The following is a 20522-nucleotide window of genomic DNA, read 5'->3' as shown; positions in this document are numbered from 1 at the left end:
ATAAGCAGGTATCTGTATCAATTTTAGATACAGCAGCAACGAGTGATCCTCACAATAGTGCGCAACTGTCCCAGCATGCAAAGTGTCATGATGTACGGTATCTTCATATTCTCTTATTCTGAGGAACAAAGTCAGGATTGCAAATGTAAATTTTGTCGCAATTATACGTTTATACCCTGCAATTGTGAAATAAAAAGACACACATTTTTTTTATTTATTTTTTTTATACATGGTGGAAACAAGCTTCCATAGTATGAAATGTGTTACAGTGATGTCTCGCTGTTTTCCTGTGTGTGGGGAGTGAGTCAGTGGGCTAGAAATAGATGTTGATTTCAGTGAATCATGCTAAAGATGTGCTGCTGTCTCTCAGATGAAGAGATGACTCACTCACACTGTTTACCTAAGCAGCATAAATGCAGCACCATCTACTAGATTTCTTGTCAGCTCTATGTGTGTGTCTGTGGAAGTTATCACATATGTTGAGATATGATTGTTCAGCCTTGGTCAACAAAAAGTCGATATAATCCACCAAATCAGTTAGTTTAACATTGATGGAAATGACTATAATAGGGTGACCTGTCATTCCTCTTTTTTTTTCAGACAGAAAACCTCTCTTAATTACTCTGGATTATAACCCAATTAAAAATAATAATAATTATAAAAAATATAGCCTTAGATATAACCCAATTTCAAAATTCAAAAGGGGTCTATTTTGGTCAAATTAGAGGAATTAGAGGAATTAATTACCTAATAATGAAAATTGCGAATAACTTTCCGTTTCTTTAAGTAAAATAGCAAATAATAAAATACAAAATAATAATAATGTGGGTTTGACACCACGTGAGCGTGTGTAAATGCTAGATTTTGTTGTTGTTGAAATATCCTTTTAACGTTACCATGAAATCAAAATTAACAATTCTTGTTTTTAATGGATTACTGCAGTATTTTTTTTAAATAAATGATTTATCTGTGCACATTCTTTTTATTTAATTTAGTTCATGTGCCTCATTAACTTCTCTTCTCTGTTGATGTGTTTACTGGCGCAAGGGCGGGAAAACCGGTCACTCACATGAGATCGACCAATAGCAAACCACAACCATCCAATCAATTCCCCATGGACAAAATCGAGTGAGCTACTCTCAGCCATTAACCATCAGTGTAATAAACTGACTGTACACAAACTTACCTGCACACCAACACAGAACAAACTCTCTGATGACAGAAGACACACTTAATGGAGGAGATTTCCAGACAGGTCTGTAAAAGTATAGTCGACTGTATTTAGATATGTATTTTAGTATGCATGTAGCTTATCGTTCAGGACTGATGTTATTTAATTAAGTTAAACCGGTTTGAATGATAGCATAATAATGATGATGAATAACTTGACATCACATGTCATAAACAAAGGAGATGCAGAAACATGGGGCATGAAATAGAAATCTATATATTTAGATTTGTTTGACAAAAAAAAACAAACAAGTGTCTAAAATAAATCTCTTTAGCAAACATTAGGCCTACACATAGTAATGATGTTATATGGAGAATAGATATTTTCCTAAATCCTGACAGGCTAAGTTAGCTATGTTATCTCAGTTCACAATCAGTTCACATTATTATAATCTCAATACAATATTAATAATATAATATGAATAAATTAGTAGTAATCAAAGCATTAATCATTACTCTAAAATGAATAGTTCACCGAGAAATTATCATTCTGTCATCATTTACTCACCAGCCAAGACACACCTGTATGACTTTCTGTCTTCTTTGGAACACAAAAATTGAGATATTTTGAAGAATGTGCTGATCTCTCTTTTCCAAATATGTAAGTGAATGAGGAGTTTATAATTTTAATAATCTTACTTTCATTATATTGAAAACAACAGCCGGGATATTTTACAAAAAAATCTCCTTTTATATTCCGCATAAAAGTCAGGTTTGAAACGGCATGAGGGTGAGTAATATATTACAGAATGATCATTTCTCTGTGAGCTACTACTTTAAGTTTTCTCGTCCTCTCAGTCAGTGTTTGCAGATTCCTCACTGGGTTCTGGATTCTCTTCGGTCTTCTCTTCTGGAACCTCCTCATTCGCTGTTTTCTCCTGGTTTTCTTCTACTTCTGCTCCTTCCACTTGTTTCTCTTCTTCATCCTCTCTATCAGCTTCTTCGTCCTTCTCTTCACTGGGTTCATTTGCCTCTGGTTCTGATGTCTGTCCCTCATCCTTTATCTCTCCATCCTCTTCTTTCTCTTCTTCCTCTTCATTTTCTTTTTTTTCATCCTCTTGTTTCTCCTCCTCTTCTCCGTCACATGGTAATTCTTCTGTGTTTTGGGCTGGTTCACTTTCTGTTTTGGATGAGTCATCTATATCTGGGATGGTCTCTGTTGCCTCCTTAATAAAACAACATTACAAATAAGTGTGTGTGTGTGTGTGTGTGTGTGTGTGTGTGTGTGTGTGTGTGTGTGTGTGCGTGCGTGTGTGCGTGTGTGTGTGTGTGTGTGTGTGTTCATGTTTTTCTATCCCGGTGAGGACTTCAACCTAAATGCACACTGACTTTTTTCTTTTTTTTAATTGAAAATGTAAAAATGCAGGAATTTTTCTTTGATGGGTAGGTTTAGGGGTAGGGTATGGAAGCTTGTTTCTGCCACAGAATAAAACATTTTAAAAGATAATTGCAACCTTTTTATCTCACAATTGTGAGTTTACATCTGAGAAAAAAAGTCAGAATTGCGAGAAATAAACACGCAAATGCGAGTTAAAAAGTCAGAATTGCAAGATATAAATCCTCAATTGTGAGAAAAAAAAGTCAGAATTGCGAGATATAAACTCGCAATTGTGAGGAAAAAAAGTCAGAATTGAGAGATATGAATTCGCAATTGTGAGAAAAAAAGTCTGAATTGAGAGATATAACTCGCAATTGTGAGAAAAAAAGTCTGAATTGAGAGATATAATTCGCAATTGTGAGGGAAAAAAAAGTCTGAATTGCGAGATGTATATTTGCAAGAGTGAGGAAAAAAAGTCAGAATTGAGAGATATAAATTCGCAATTGTGAGGGAAAAAAGTCTGAATTGCGAGATATATATTCGCAATTGTGAGGGAAAAAAAGTCTGAATTGAGAGATATAAACTCGCAATTGTGAAAAAAAAAAGTCAGAATTGCGAGATATATATTCGTAATTATGAGGGAAAAAAGTCAAAATTGCGAGATATAAATCCACAATTGTGAGGAAAAAAGTAAAAATTGCGAGATATAAATCCACAATTGTGAGGAAAAAAGTAAGAATTGCGAGATATAAATCCTCAATTGTGAGAAAAAAAGTCAGAATTGCGAGATATAAACTCGCAATTGTGAGGAAAAAAAGTCTGAATTGAGAGATATGAATTCGCAATTGTGAGAAAAAAAGTCTGAATTGAGAGATATAACTCGCAATTGTGAGGAAAAAAAAGTCTGAATTGCGAGATATATATTTGCAAGTGTGAGGAAAAAAGTCAGAATTGAGAGATATAAATTTGCAATTGTGAGGGAAAAGTCTGAATTGCGAGATATATATTCGCAATTGTGAGGAAAAAGTCTGAATTGAGAGATATAAACTCGCAATTGTGAAAAAAAAGTCAGAATTGCGAGATATATATTTGCAATTGTGAGGAAAAAAAGTCTGAATTGCGAGATATATATTTGCAAGTGTGAGGAAAAAAGTCAGAATTGAGAGATATGAATTCGCAATTGTGAGGGAAAAAAGTCTGAATTGAGAGATATAAACTCGCAATTGTGAAAAAAAAGTCAGAATTGCGAGATATATATTCACAATTGTGAGGAAAAAAAGTCTGAATTGAGAGATATAAACTCGCAATTGTGAAAAAAAAGTCTGAATTGCAAGATATATATTCGCAATTGTGAGGAAAAAAAGTCTGAATTGAGAGATATAAACTCGCAATTGTGAGGAAAAAAAGTCTGAATTGAGAGATTTATACTTACAAGTCAGAATTGTGAGATAAAAATTTGCAATTACCTTTTTTATTTTTTTATTCTGTGGCAGAAACAAGCTTCCATAGTAGGGTTAGTGTAAGGGGATATAGAATATACAGTTTGTACAGTATACAACCTTTACATATATATGGAGAGTTCCCACAATGATAGTGAACCAGACATGTGTGTGTGTATCCAGGTTATGAGGACAAAATGTCCCCACAAAGATGGCAATATCCAAAATCCTTGTCCGTGTGGGGACATTTTCTTTGATTGTTAGTGTTAAGGGATAGAATATCAGTTTGTACAGTATAAAAATCATCACGTCTATGGAATGTCCCCATAAAACATGGAAACCTGTGTGCGTGTATGTGTATGTAGGGGAGAGCAGGGCACAGCCTAATGCTTTTTGACTCTCTCAGTTTGTGTAAAACCACTTGGGGTTCAGAGTATTTATTATTTCCCACATTAATTTTACACGTCTAGTACAATTATGTGGTTTTGTTTCAATAATACAGTGTACACTTTTCTCTTGATTTACCCCGAAAGAATGGAAGTGAAATGTGACAACATACCCCATAGGTGGGACATTGTAACATGTGAGGGGCACATTGTAACATGACCAAATGACAGCTAAAAATGTTATCTGATATAATAAAAAAACATCCAAGAGTAACAAAAATATTTTGTCAGTAAAATACAATTATTAACTTTTTTATATAAAATAAAGGAGGAACGTTTTAAACCGTGTGTGATACAACTAACCCCACGGTAGGGTGTGCCCCGCTCTCCCCTATATGTCTCCTTCAAAACAGTTTTTTTTTTTTTTCATTTATGTAGCATGTTTTGGTCCCACACACACACACACATACATACACACGTATATTCTTGCAAAGGCTGAAACTACTTTACACTACCCACAAAGGTGAGTGATTTCTAAGTAACTCTGTTATGAAATGAACCATGTGTGTGCAGATTTGGTTTATGCCAGTCTAGTAAGAGTATTAGAGATCATGATGAGGTTAGTGCACCTCACCTGCTCGACTGGTGAAGACTTGTCATTCTCTGCACTTCTGTCTTCTCCATCATCTGCACAAACACAGACATAAAAGATAAGGCAGCAGCGCCATCCATTGGCCAGGATTAAAACTACAAAGGCATTGCTTCAGGTCAATAGTTACTACTACAATTGGATTCTTCTATGAAAAAGTAAAATGGCTTTCATGCCTTCATGCTTTGTATTTTCAAATGTATCAATAAAAATAGCAAAAGGCCAAAAATGAAATAAAGAAATCCATAAATAGGTCTATTAATATAAAATAATATAACATTCATTTATGAAAATGTTCAATTTTATTGGTACAGATGGTTAAAATGACTCGTATTCAGATATGGTCGATTTAGCCTCAGAACTCCAACAAGCGTGTACAGAAATAGGCCTATGTCACACTCTTATTAAAACCTCTCATTTATTAATTACAGAGTCGATTTTAAAATGACCATTAGCTTTCGACGGTTCTGTGTAATTATTTTTGCAAGATTTACAGTCATACCATTGTACTCTCTAGTAAACAAGAAAATTACACGAGTGTTTTAAATACTTAATGAGCAATAAATCCAAACATTGTGTGTGAAATCAATATACTCTAAATAATTAAACAGCAGAATTAATGCACCTCATATAAGTTCACGCTTTCCCCAATAGCAGCTATAAAAATATTGCTGTGCAGATGATAGCATTTCACCCAGGCATTTAATGCGTTTCAAATGCAAAACTGATTGAAGTTTAGCAGCTGAGATGAGCCGGCGTAGCAATAATGGGCTTCTTTGAATATTTTATGGAAATCGCTCACATTTATTAACTGTAGTCCAAAACCCAGACTGTAAGCAGGACCGCTAATGTAACAATAAACAGTTAAATGTGATTGAGAGAAGGGCTCGTCTCATAAAAATGCTAAATCAAATTAAATAACATTTTAAAACCTGCCTTCATTAAAGGCCGTTGGATGGGGGATGGGTATAAAGCCTGACTCGAATGACGCAAGTTTTGCAGCCTGTTTTTAAGCCTTCATTTTCAACACAACTGCTGTTAGTTTTGATTAGGTTTGATTTCTCTGTAAATTAAATGAGTCTTTCTCTTCAGTCTTGCTTTCTGCCGTTTGGGCATAAGAATTACTGTAAGTCACTGTGTAGTGTAAAGACAGCTATGCATTGTTAAAGAAAAGCAAAGACTAATTGAGACACAATCCAGTATACAAATATTACGTTAAGATGAGGAGACAGTCAAACTTAAATGTTACGGCAACATACTCCAGGGTATCAACATTCTTCCGCAGTTGATTGGTTACATTATCCTGGGATAGTTCACCCAAAAATGAAAATTGTCATTGTTTACTCACCCTCAAGTTGTTCCAAACCTATATGAGTTTCTGTGTTCTGTTGTACACAAAAGAAGATATTTTAAAGAATGTTGGTAATCAAACAGTTGACGGTAGCCTTTTTTCTTCCATAGTAGGAAAAAAACACTATAGAAGTCAATGGATACCATCAACTGTCTGGTTACTGACATTCTTCAAAATATCTTCTTTTGTGTTCAGCGGAAGAAAGAAACGCATACAGGTTTGGAACAACATGAGGGTAAATGATAACAAAAGTTTTGGGTGAACCATCCCTTAAGTTTTCTGAAATGTTAAATTTAAATAAGCAAATGATGCATTATCTAATTAAATAAGCACTAATTTGCATACGGTACATTTCCAAAACTGAAATCTCAACATTGGATGAAGCCAGGTTAAAAATTCTAGTTTAATTTTGTTGTCATATTAGGGGCTGAAAGGTTTTTATAGGGGGGAATTTAGATATCTCTACCACTGCATCACTTCGCTTCATAAGGCTTTTATTAACCTCCCGGAGCCGTGTGGAGCACTTTTGTGATGGATTATGTGCACTTTTATGGACTTCAAAAATGAACCAACAAGTCTGCCATTATAAAGCTTGGAAGAGCCAGGATATTTTTTAACATAACTCCTATTGTATTCGTCTGAAAGAAGAATGTCATATACACCTAGGATGACTTGAGGGTGAGTAAATCATGGGCTAATTTTAATTTTTGGGGGAACTAACTCTTTAAAAGTGTATTTTAGATGTTTCCTTTCCACTAGTCTGAAAAAAAGAAAGAAAAGAAAAACACCCCGTTATGAAAAGCCAAATAGGTCAAAATCTCAAAATTTACCAGTGCATGAAAAAATAACACGTTTTTGCCTCAGGTGTCTTGCCTTAAATTTACTAAAAAGAACAAGGTTCACAAAAAAATCAGTAATCTAAAGCATACATAACCATAACTGAAATGATCTACAATACAAAGTCTCAGCCGTTCAGGCAGAATCAACCACAGAAGTTTTAACACTTAGTGTTAGAGGTTTAGAACAAACTGAGCAAAAATGATTGAAGAACATCATCTACTCCATTTATAGCTAGAAATGAAGACTTTCACAAAAGACACAAATGGTGAAAAGTAAACAAAGCAGCACTTCACTTATGAAGTGAGATGTGTGTTTGAAAGACCCGTGTCAGGTGTTCAGCACTTTTCGGCCGATTTCACACAAAGGGCCGAGAGCTCCAGCGGTGATGTGAAGAACTCACACATGTGAAGCTGTTAAGGCAGTCATTGGTTGCTAGGCACTCGGCCAATCTTTTTAACTCCCGCGGGCCGGAGAAGAACGAGTCCTGCTGTTTACACACTATAGATGAGGTATTTATAGATTATTTTAATAAAGACCTCCCAAGGCTCTATAGCTTTCTCTCATCTACACGTTACCAAGCAAACTACACAACCTATGAGACGGAGCATCAGAGCTGCTCTGCCGTCATGAATTCGGCTTTACATCTCTGTTTGTGACAAGCTTTACTTTCGTTAGACCACGTGATGCATATCTGATGCAAATCAATTACAGCAGAAGCGATTGAGCCAAACATGAGAATATGGTAATAAAATGTGCAAATGCAATTGGTATGCATGCACCTGGCATCAAAAGCGTTGGATGATTTTGCTCTTATGCAAACAAGGACAAAAAAAAAAAAGTGCTGCTCCAGAGGCAACCAATCACATTCATAACCTCATCAAAACTGATAGTGTATGAAATATGTATGACAGAAACAGTTTAATCACAGATGATAAAATTTCACTTTTACAAATTGAGGTTGCTGTGCACTTGAGATTCTTTGGGTGTGTATAAAATATTAAACATGTATTTAAACTATTTATTGTATTAAGAATTTACAGGTCAAAAGTTTGCATACACCATGCAGAATCTGCAAAATGATAATAATTTTAGCTAAATAAATGGGAAGGTAAAAATTGCATGTTGTTTTTTCGATTTAGTCTTGCCCTGAAAAACTCCTGTGAGGACTTCAGATGATTCTGAATCAACATGCACCATTCAAAATTTTCCATATATTGTAATCATTATGTTCACGACTCGTAATAATTACTTAAATGAGCTCATTTTTTCTGCCTTAAAATAATACATTGTTAGCTAACTGATATACCAGCCTGATCTCATGAAAATACTTATTTATACGCTATTATTACTTATTCATTAGGATTTTTTTTAAAAGTAAAAACCATGCAAATGTCATAAGTTGACCTCAGACAACAGTATAAAAAAATATAAAAAACCAGTTGAGCAGACCCCTTTAAGCAGAGATCTGAGCCATATCTACAGACCAAACGATCACAGAGACTCTTTTTACACCAGACAAGAAGAAAACACCTAGCATCACCCTAAACCACCCTGAGCACCTTAGCAACAGGCAACAGCACAGCATCACCCTGGAAACCACCCACAAACAGACCATTATTGTCTTCAGAAAAACGTTAAAATCTAATTTGATCTTTTGTTCTAATGGCATTAATGGAGTTTATAATGCAGGAACAGTGGCAGAATAATAATGATATTGCACACATCAACCCCTCAAAGCTGTTAATCTCTCAGGTCAAGTGCAACTCTATAAATGTGCAGAAATGGTTTTCTCAACATGCTCCACATTTAGTCTACGGACTAAAACGACAAAATATTATTTCTTTCTCCTAATCCAATAAGCCTGCTTCAAAGGATCATAAAACAAGACGGTTGGCATGCAGGATAAGGATGTAATATTTTTTTATGGCAATTCATGAGGAAGTGACACGAAAACAGCACAACGCTCAGACACGCTCGCTTACAGATAGACCTGTCTGCTCAGACGTGCAGCTCCAGCATTTGTTTTCCCTCATAAGTGAAGACTGCTGGGAAGCATTAAGAAGATGTACTGATTGGCTAATTCGCTTTGGCAGCGTCACCTTTTTCTATCAGAGCCGGGGGGAAATATTAAATCTTGTTGTTTGCTTATAAAAGCAGCTTTTAACACGCTGATAGCCAGATTAATGAGTGCGCTTGTAATCACAGGCAGTGGCAGAGTCGTAAACACACATTGCTGTAACGCTGTCCTCTACAACAAATTAAGATGAGAGACCAACCAAACAACCTTCAGCTGCGACTGACCTTGCGGAGATGAAATTTACCAGCTAAAGGGGCTTTTCATTTCATTACATAATGTTGATGGCACCAAATTGCTTTCACAAGGTTAAAGAATATTGTACAAACAGGAGGAATAAAAGAAGGCAATACTGAGAAAACATGATTTCTTAATAGGTGAAAGCCTTGAAATGCAACAATGACCCAAATGACAGTTTTATCATTCCCAGCTGATCATGTCCAATCGTTAAAAAGCATTTTAAGTAAACCTGACACCTGGCAGTGTAGCAATGCATTTTTGCTTGATTATGTCCGCCAACCAATGTACTAGAGCTTCTATGGTACCAATAAAAAGACACATGTAACCTTCAGTCTATTGGCAGCCCTTACAGATTAGGTATGTGCACGATGAAAGAGACCTATTCAATATGCTGTGTTTTGTTACGCCTTGATAAAGCACAAGGGCAAAAAACACACTGATGGTCTGTGGCTCTTAATTGTGCAAACATTCCCAGTTTTGTACAATACTGTGATTAATTGCATTATCCTGACGAAAATGTGAGTGATAGTTGCTTAGAACCAAAGTAAAAGTGCTAATATCTCTGTAGATTTGTTCTCTATATATAACAATCTTTAGAACAGACCACTAACCTCAAACAGCAGCACATGTTATATTCACAGTCTTAGCATACACCCCATTAATTTATTCACCTATAATAGTGACGTGAAGCTGGTATAACTCACAATAGAAGTCACTGCTGGGATGTTAATGGCTTTAACACTGCCTAATCTGTATGAATCATTCCGCAATGGGGCTTAATTGGGAATATTTTAAGACACAGTTTTGGTGGAAAGCAAATTGCCACGTCTGACAAAAATAAATCACCATGCTTTTGGTGGGAGGACTGTGTAAAATCACACTGATTACCACCTCCTCCTTGTCTAAGTGCGTACAAAAACCGTGGGCGGGTTAATCAGTACCGACTTTCATTCGCTGGAGTGTTTTTTTTGCATTCCTGTTGATTTGTCAGAGGCAGACAGGAGACCCCTATAAGAGCGCTGTTACCAGCGAGCAGCAAACCCACGGAGGCAATTGTCCAAGCTCCACCCAGCAACTGTTACAAGGGCCACAACCTCGGCCAATCATGTAAGACAGCCTCTTTCAGAAGAATTTCAACAGACAGTTAAAAAAAAGGTTCCTCCAAAGCATCATACATCCAGGGGGCTGATTCAAAATCCCACACTAACTCAGCCCAAGGCCTTATTGTAAACATGAATATTTCATACATTATTTAAAGAAAAATATGTTTTGTTATTTAGTCAGCAGACAGTGAGGAGTGAGTCCGTCACCCGCTGCTGTAAGGACTGGATGTAAAGATGGATAAACTGACATTGTTTGCTCCTGTCCTGGAATCTGATTGAGCTCTAAAATTTATTTTCACTGTTTGCATCATCACTCGCTTGTCTGTGTTTGATCCAGATGGACTGTCAGTCTCTGGGTCAGTGGTGGTTATTTTATAGTGAACATTTCTGCAGATACAGTTACAGTAGTGGGTGGCAACAAATGACTTTATGAGTCTTTATGAGTGAGTCGCTGAATCATTCATTCAACCGATTCATTCAAGACTGAAGCAGCATCCAAAATATGCATATTTCCCTACTATATTGTAGGTGAAAACTATGTGAAAAGTGTAGTAAGTCTGAATTCACAGTATATATATATTCAAAGCTGTAAATAAAACAAAGATTATTTGAGTATGTTTTACAAGAAAACACAATTTCACTTGCAAATTATTTGTGAAAATTACTAGCAATTTCTGAGTGGAAATCCTACACCAGGTCAGATCCAGGGAAAACCATTATTCATTTTTTTAAATAATAAAATTTTCTAACATTTCATAATTCTTCAATAATTATTTTTAAATGTGATTTGTTTTGTCATGCATTAGAACTCTATCCTAATATTAATACGAATATGCTAATTTGTCTCTTCAATTACATCATGGCAGTAGTAATGTTATGTTCTTCTTCATGCCAAAATCTGGATTCAAACTAGCAGCGCCCTTTTTAATGTTATTACAAAAATGGCTAAACCATATTTAAACCTATCTATGACACATTAAGAAAGAAACATGTCTAGACAAAGATGACAAGATGCCGTAACAACTTGACACTTTTGTCTTTTGAACAAGAACTAACAGATAATTAGAATTACAACAATATTACGGACATCTTAAATTCAAAACCCAGCTGATTCCGACTTGTTTAGAACAGACATCAGCCATACAAGGTAAGCTATGGGTAGGTTTAGAGTCGTGGCATGGTTATGCAATATCTGAATTTAATATTTGTGAGACTATATTAAAAGAAAATAAACAATAAAAGGTCCAACATATGAGGAATACTTTATAGCTGTGTTGCTATGTGTCATGCGTGTACATGAACTTTACAATTAAGTTTTTTTTTTTTTTTTTTTTGCTTTCCATTTTTTGCCCTCATAAGGTTTTTGAGTAAGTTCCTGATAAGGTTTTTACTGTAAATATTTTCTACTATTAAAGGTGGAATTTTTTTTCTAATGAAAAAGTGCATTTCTTTGTGATTTTAAAATACGGTTCACTTTCAGCAGTTATTGTCTATGGAGCAGATTTCTGCTTGTTGTACATCAGATACAGATAAATTAGCACAGTAGGCCTACATTACATTTATTTGAATGCATTAATGAGAGTGATTGTGTGTGTGAATTACTCATACTGTCTCTATTCATTATGAAGCTGTGGTTTGTACTTCAAAGGTATTAAAATATATACCTATACTGGTTGAGTTTCTAAGCTACTTTAGTGACTTTACTTTAGTCACAGGACAGCTTTAACACTAGGTTTCTGCGCTGCTCTCTGCGCGCAATCTTCATGTGATGTGCGAGCTTCTGTCTGAGTGCTCGTTTGTCACAATATCAGGCATTAGTTCAACATAATACACATCTGATGGTCTAAAATCGCTTTACTGTTCAAATTGGTAGGCCTTAAAACACATACAAATGACAAAGCTTTGTGCCTTCAGGGCGCGCGTTGTCAGAGACGCGACACAACTCGGCTCTCAGTGTGTCACAGAAAAAAGCTGAGCACTGAACGGATAAGTTTTCCGTATTGTTGTTTTTGAATAGTGCACAATCGCTTTAAATGTTCAAGCCTTTAAACGCATTTACTTGACAAACTTTATGAGGACGAAAGTGAAAGCGATCTGGCTTCGGGGCTTGCATGCGCCGTCTGTGTGTGTGTGTCGCAGCGCGTAGGCTATAAGAAGAACGGCAATTAACTGACCTGTATAAACTGTGTAAAACATGCAGTTACTATAGTGATTCTGGGCATCTTTGAACAAAGATAACAGCTCCTGGATCTCTCTGTGTGCCTGCAAACTGCACTTGATGTGACTGATGGGGCGGAGTCACGTGACTAAAACCGAAATAACCGACATGGGTAAAATACGTCGGTTAGAGGTTCTGAATTTTGGTTTCGATAATTTTTTTTTACAGTCCTGTCATGACCTATTTAATATTTATCTTACATACCTTTAAGTCATGGCCGTTTATAGTGCCCCACAGGGACCAGTCCGTTTTCCAAATTAAAAGCTGGTTGAAAAACATTAGGGTGAAATGAATTATTTCGGCCCACCCACACTTTTAGAGGTCCAGCCATCATCGACTTTCTGCATCCGCCACTGTCCTACACCATTTCAGTGTAAAACATTAGATGAAATGTGCGGAGCCCCTAAAAGGAACATGGCGGTGCAAAAATATTTTTTTACATTTTTGCATTCCCTGAATAAACTTTGCACTTGCTCGCAAAGAACTTTTGAGTGAACACAAAGTTTCTCGGGAAATGCAAAACATTTGCGAGAGAATGCAAAAACATCACTGTCCCTTAAGGGGCTCCGTAGATATGTACCTGAATGACCTAATACTTCTGACGAGATTCTTTATGCTGCCTGCACGTGCTATCGGAATTATCGTAGGTACTGTATTTCCTAGGTAAAAATTGCACATGAATGTCCTCTGATGTCGTGTTTACCACTGGAAAGTTCGAAAATAATTTTGATAACCAAATTACCAAGATGGGCGTGCCATAAACTTTAACCCCCTCGAGTCGGTGGTCACATCGGCGTGATCGGCTCTTTTTTTCCTATCAGTGCCAAAGAGACTCAAATAACTGTTTTTTATCATTCATGTTAGTGATATACATCATTATATTCTGTTAAGTTTAATTTTTTTTTGTGTACAGTCACAATAAAAACAAATTGTTGTGCTTTTTGCAAAATAAGGGAAACAAACAAGATTTGCTCTCTCAATGTCTAATCTGATTATCTTCAGAAAATTACCTCTAGCTAGGGCTGCACGATTAATCGAAAAAAAATCACGATCTCGATTCAAACATAAATGCGATCTCATTTCTTAATGTTGGCGATTCACTTCCGTGAATTTCCCTCAGATCATGCTGCGTTCACGCGTTATTGGTCACACCAGCTTATCACACTCACACAATAACAAAACACTAACCAATCAATCATACATCTCCACTTCTCTCCTCTCCCTCATTGGCCATGTTTCGCTGTTACTGACGTGTAACAAGACGGCAGAGCAGACCTAAACGGAGTCAGATTTGTAGCGGTAAGAGGTAAAAATTAACCGCAAACTGTGCACACGCGCACGGCAGAGAGGGAGAGAGAGCGAGAGACCTTGCGTGTGTGTGCTGGTGTGCACCTAATGAAGCGCATGTAAGACGGAGAGCATCCTGATTGGCTTGTTTCGGTAAGTCAACCAATCAATTGTCAGTGTGGGCGGGCTTTTATCTCTTCTCCCAAACCGAATTAATCAGTTCAGTGTATCTAGAAACTGGAGCGCCATGGCAGAGGGAGAGTGCCCCAAAAAACGAAAGTATAAAGTATAAACATAATGACAATCTTGCACGCTGTACAGTTTGTTACTGACATGTTATGTTTGAGTTAAACAAGTTTCATTTGTTGCCAAGGCTACATGAAAACAACAAACTCCTTAGACCTGTTTAAAGTTGCAATGAAATATAAATAAAAGCAGTTTACATAAATAGTATAAGCAGCTTATGTAAATAGTAAAAGTGATCTACATAATTTTACATATTTTTTTTTACAAATAATTGCATAGGCCTATAGAAATTATATATTAATGATATATTATATTATAATATACAAGTAAAGTCATGTTCTGTGGTGAAATTCGGGATACTTTTCCTCCTTTCATGTTTTTTTTTTTTGCGGGGGGGGCGTACCTCCCTGAAATGACTTTTTTCAGGTTGGGATGTCTGTAACACTGTCTTAGTAGGCTACATTAAGCCACGTTAAGCGTTTTCTTATAACATTTTTTAAAAAATATTTTATTTATAGTTTTCATTTTTTACAAAAACGCAAAAACAAAATGAAACAACGAAATAAGACAACAAAAACCCTCTCTCCACAAGGCAAAATATTAAATAATCATAAAAATAGAAATAAACAGTAATAAGCATATATTTACATCTAGTCTGTCTACGTGTGTTGTTTCTACATTTTAATTTAATTGTAACTAATTACTTTTATTTAAAATTGATTCATTTTTTTTAAAGTATAAGAAAAAATGAGAATCGTGTAAGAGAATCGTGATCTCAATTCCCATGGAGAAAAATCGTGATTCACATTTTAGCAAGAATCGTGCAGCCCTAGCTTAGTGAAACCTTGACATACAAACATGAGACATATGTCCAAAGAAACGTTGAAATGTCAGGTTTTAAGTCATGTAAATCAAAACGAAAAACAAATATTCTGTGTTTATGTAATCTGTGTGAAAAGTGGGAGATATCAGTTGACTCATTACTGACTCATTATCTGCTAATGCGGCCACGCCCACGGACCGCGCGCTCATTCAGATTCAAATACAGGCAATCCATGCATCGACGCCCACACACACATCAACTCATACAAACACAACTAGTGAAGCTATGGTTCAGATACAAGGCTTTGAGTAATAATCCTGGAATAATTCTCCTCACGGAAAGCTGATTCAGGGCTGATTGTGAAAACTGAAGTTTATTCCGTCAGCATCTGTGAATATTAAACGCAAAAAGACCGTTTAAATATAAATCCTGATGCAACATGACGCAATCTTGTTTTTCAAGATTTATTTGGCCTGTTTTCGTTTTGTATAAATTGTATCTTAATTTTAATTAATGTTTTTAAAACGAATTTTGCTTCATATTGATGTTTAAATATTATACCCTATGTTGTTGTTTTTTTGTTTGTTTTTTTAGAAAGTTAATTGCTTTCTTTAAACTGAATTTCGTTTTGTATAAATTGTATCTTAATTTTGATCAATGTTTTTAATATATTTGATATAATATAACAGACTGGTATAATAAATATATTAGTATATTTGATCCCAATATAGCAGACAATAGCCTTAGCGCTGGCTCATGCATTTCACGTGTTTCTGACTGAAGCTCGAAATGATATTTGAGTATTGTGTGTATTTGATAGTTTACAAATGATTCAGAAAATATTTGCCATTGAAATGTCCCAATCAACCTAAAGTCACCAGATACTATTTGAAATCATAATTGTATTGCATTATGTTGTTTTAAATCCCAAATATTTAACTTATAACATTCATCATTACCAATTATTCAGTTATTTGTATTTACTGAATATTGAATTGTTTTTTTAGCTCTTCTTTCAAAAACATTTCTGATTGAAATCTTTTTTCTTTTTTTGGCAGAAAATTTAGCTTGCTTTAAGTAAAAACTTTAAGTAAAAAACATTTAGATTTTTCCCCCAGAAAACTTTTTTTTTTTTTACTGTTACTGTACTTATCTAGTAAACCTAAAATCTAGTAGGCCTACCTGAAGCTCATTCATTATGCAGCTCATTATTATGCAGGTCTTTTGTTTCTCAGGAGTGATCACATTTTATTCATGGGTTGTTCCCGCCTACTCGCATAAGGCCTGAGTAAAGAAAAAGTGTTTTATAAAATGTAAATTAATAAATTGCTTTATGTGAATGAGTAGGCTCAATGATTCTCACATCATTTTGAAGCACAAACTCAATGCAAAAACACCCAATAATCAAAGGTCTTGTGAACATATATTGTGTTTTGAAGCCTTCGTTTTAAATTTTTAAAAAAAAAATTTTTTTAAATTATGCATAAACATTATTCTCTCAAAAATACAAGCATGTACATACAGTGAGGAAAATAAGTATTTGAACACCCTGCTATTTTGCAAGTTCTCCCACTTAGAAATCATGGAGGGGTCTGAATTTGTCATCGTAGGTGCATGTCCACTGTGAGAGACATAATCTAAAAAAAATCCAGAAATCACAATGTATGATTTTTTCACTATTTATTTGTATGATACAGCTGCAAATAAATATTTGAACACCTGTCTATCAGCTAGAATTCTGACCCTCTAAGACCTGTTAGTCTGCCTTTAAAATGTCCACCTCCACTCCATTTATTATCCTAAATTAGATGCACCTGTTTGAGGTCGTTAGCTGCATAAAGACACCTGTCCACCCCATACAATCAGTAAGAATCCAACTACTAACATGGCCAAGACCAAAGAGCTGTCCAAAGACACTAGAGACAAAATTGTACACCTCCACAAGGCTGGAAAGGGCTATAGGGAAATTGCCAAGCAGCTTGGTGAAAAAAGGTCCACTGTTGGAGCAATCATTAGAAAATGGAAGAAGCTAAAAATGACTGTCAACCTCCCTCGGACTGGGGCTCCATGCAAGATCTCACCTCGTGGGGTCTCAATGATCCTAAGAAAGGTAAGAAATCAGCCCAGAACTACATGGGAGGAGCTGGTCAATGACCTGAAAAGAGCTGGGACCACCGTTCCAAGGTTACTGTTGGTAATACACTAAGACGCCATGGTTTGAAATCATGCATGGCACGGAAGGTTCCCCTGCTTAAACCAGCACATGTCCAGGCCCGTCTTAAGTTTGCCAATGACCATTTGAATGATTCAGAGGAGTCATGGGAGAAAGTCATGTGGTCAGATGAGACCAAAATAGAACTTTTTGGTCATAATTCCACAAAACGTGTTTGGAGGAAGAAGAATGATGAGTACCATCCCAAGAACACAATCCCTACTGTGAAGCATGGGGGTGGTAGCATCATGCTTTGGGGGTGTTTTTCTGCACATGGGACAGGGCAACTGCACTGTATTAAGGAGAGGATGACTGGGGCCATGTATTGCGAGATTTTGGGGAACAACCTCCTTCCCTCAGTTAGAGCATTGAAGATGGGTCGAGGATGGGTCTTCCAACATGACAATGACCCGAAGCACACAGCCAGGATAACAAAGGAGTGGCTCTGTAAGAAGCATATCAAGGTACTGGCCTAGCCAGTCTCCAGACCTAAACCCAATAGAGAATCTTTGGAGGGAGCTCAAACTCCGTGTTTCTCAGCGACAGGCCAGAAACCTGACTGATCTAGAGAAGATCTGTGTGGAGGAGTGGGCCAAAATCCCTCCTGCAGTGTGTGCAAACCTGGTGAAAAACTACAGGAAACGTTTGACCTCTGTAATTGCAAACAAAGGCTACTATACCAAATATTAACATTGATTTTCTCAGGTGTTCAAATACTTATTTGCAGCTGTATCATACAAAGAAATAGTTAAAAAATCATACATTGTGATTTCTGGATTTTTTTTTTTTAGATTATGTCTCTCACAGTGGACATGCACCTACGATGACAATTTCAGACCCCTCCATGATTTCTAAGTGGGAGAACTTGCAAAATAGCAGGGTGTTCAAATACTTATTTTCCTCACCGTACATGTTGCTCACATATTATGGTAGTCCAGTTTGTGCTGAATACAGTGTATTTACACTTTTGCCATTAATTTGTTTATAAGCAACTGAAAAATGCACAAATATCAGAGCATGTCAAAACTTCTAAAGGGCCCCAAAACAGCTCAGACTCCTAGGGGTTAAACATGGTGGCGGTGACTACTGCTGTGGCAGGTATGATTGATTAGTTTCCCCCCCCCAAAAAAGCTAGATCGTCTTGTCTTGTCATTAATGTAGTGCATATTTACATATACGAGTAATCATTTGATGCATTAATGTTTTATATACATCGAAAATAGCATATTTTTGACCAAAATTACAGAATTGGCAGAAAGCAGACTGGATAGCATCGTAAATGTTTAAATGGTTGTCAGTGCGTGTGCAACTACATATCATTTTGGTTTTAATAAGATTTTCCCAATAAATAGGCAAGAATAAACCTGGTGTCCATGATTCCTGTTCATTCCGACAACAAAGCACTTGAATGCAACAAGCTTGTAATCACGACTTCTGAAGTGGGAATTATGACATTTCCGATAGCACGTGAAGGCAACATAAGTGCGCATGCGATGGACACTTTACTATCCGAGGCCACAGGGGAGGAGTTGTGAAATGCAGTGGTGCAATAGGTCACATGACAATGACGACCAGACGAATGTAGTACATGCGGATTACATTCATACTACACACATTCATACCAGCATGTACTGTAAAACATACTTTATAATGGTCTGAAGAAATTACTTATTTAAAAGTACCCACTAAGAGATTATGCATTTTTTCAAGAATATAAGTGCTTTAAACATGTTTACTTAAAGTAATAACATGAACTATTTGTATGACAGAATTTAAATTAATGAAATGTATAGTCATTTCTAACAACAGGTTTTCCTGAACACTTTCCTTGTCATCAACATGGTCAAACAATTGTTATCCCTGCTCCAAACTCACTCTGTTGTCAAATTTGGGCTGATTGGGATGCACAATATAAAAACAGAGTTTTAGTTTCTTGCTAATAGATGTCTCTGAATATTAAGGTAGGATAGGACTAAGCATTTTACAAAAAAACAACAAAAAAACATAAAAGATTTCATTTCCATTAATTGTGCATCTCAATAGCTGCACATTCATACTGTTTTAGAAGCGGTTATTATTGATTAATATTATATTATTCACATAAAAATAGGTACTGCACTACCACAGTTTATGTTCTGGTACATCTAATACTAATGAGATCACGCTGGTAAGGACACAAGAGGAAAAGACAGTGTGACAAGAAAATTACATTTCTACATTTAAAGAAGCATCTGACTCCCTCTTCCAAATCCTCTTTTATTCTCTTGTCTCTCACCTCTGGTTCAGATATTGCATTACTGCCATCACTGCAGGCCATGATCTAATTAGAAACGAGCAAGACTTTAGCACTTGTCACATCTCAGTCTGTTCGGAGGTGCTGAAAGACCTCAGACACACACACACACACACACACACACACACACACACACACACACACGTTCTGATCAGTGAAGTGAGGCACAGAGAGAGGCTCCTTAATGGCCTATTTCAGCATTATTACAGTATTGTGGATGGATTGTCACCAGGAGCCCTGAGATACTGAACTGTGAAAGCCATCAGCGGCTCTTGTACATCTCCACACTCCTCTGATCCCTCCCTGTCATTACTGGAGTGGGACGAAGCCGCAGCAATTTCCCCCTGATTCCTTCTTCCCTCTCTCAAACACAACCACACATCCTCACTCTCCTCCAGAACCCTCTCTGCCTTCATTACGCCATGTGATTGGAGAATTTGCCCTACATTCACTTAACACTTGTGCCATCTGTTAGACTCCCTCGTTAATGGTGTCAGATCCTCGACAAATCATTGATATTCAAATGTATGCACATAGAGTTATATTCCAGCACATAGTTTCCTGCCTTCTAATGCACGGTTTATTTATCAAAGAGGGATATTCATCAGTGCAAGACATACAAAATGTTTTGCCTGGGTTGAGAGCTGCGCTTTAACACTGAGGTTTACTCTGAATAAAACTGTTTACGATTCATTGGCATTTTAAATGGGTGTCATTTTAATAATAACAAAAATAATTTTAAATTAATTAAGGCACACTCTGTAATTTGTTCCTCATTTATACGTTTTAAACCTAAAGAAATGTACAGAGTTG

The 20522-nt window shown here is 36.3% G+C and overlaps 1 protein-coding gene across 1 annotated transcript in view; it reads right to left on the bottom strand.

Annotated features, from left to right (window-relative positions):
- Nucleotides 1-2024: 2024 nt before the first annotated feature.
- Nucleotides 2025-20522, bottom strand: part of LOC307138640 (doublecortin domain-containing protein 2-like) — a gene marked incomplete at both ends in the record, with an annotated part of 33215 nt that continues 14717 nt past the window's right edge. The window contains 2 exons of the mRNA XM_079837107.1: nt 2025-2396; nt 5008-5060. Coding sequence (XP_079693233.1) covers nt 2025-2396; nt 5008-5060 — 425 coding nt within the window. The remainder of the gene's footprint in view (nt 2397-5007; nt 5061-20522) is intronic.

Source organism: Gobio gobio (genome assembly GCF_949357685.1).
Source record: "Gobio gobio genome assembly, chromosome: 15".
NCBI lineage: Eukaryota > Metazoa > Chordata > Actinopteri > Cypriniformes > Gobionidae > Gobio > Gobio gobio.
Note: the sequence above shows the minus strand (reverse complement) of the source record. Positions and strands in the feature narration are given on the sequence as shown.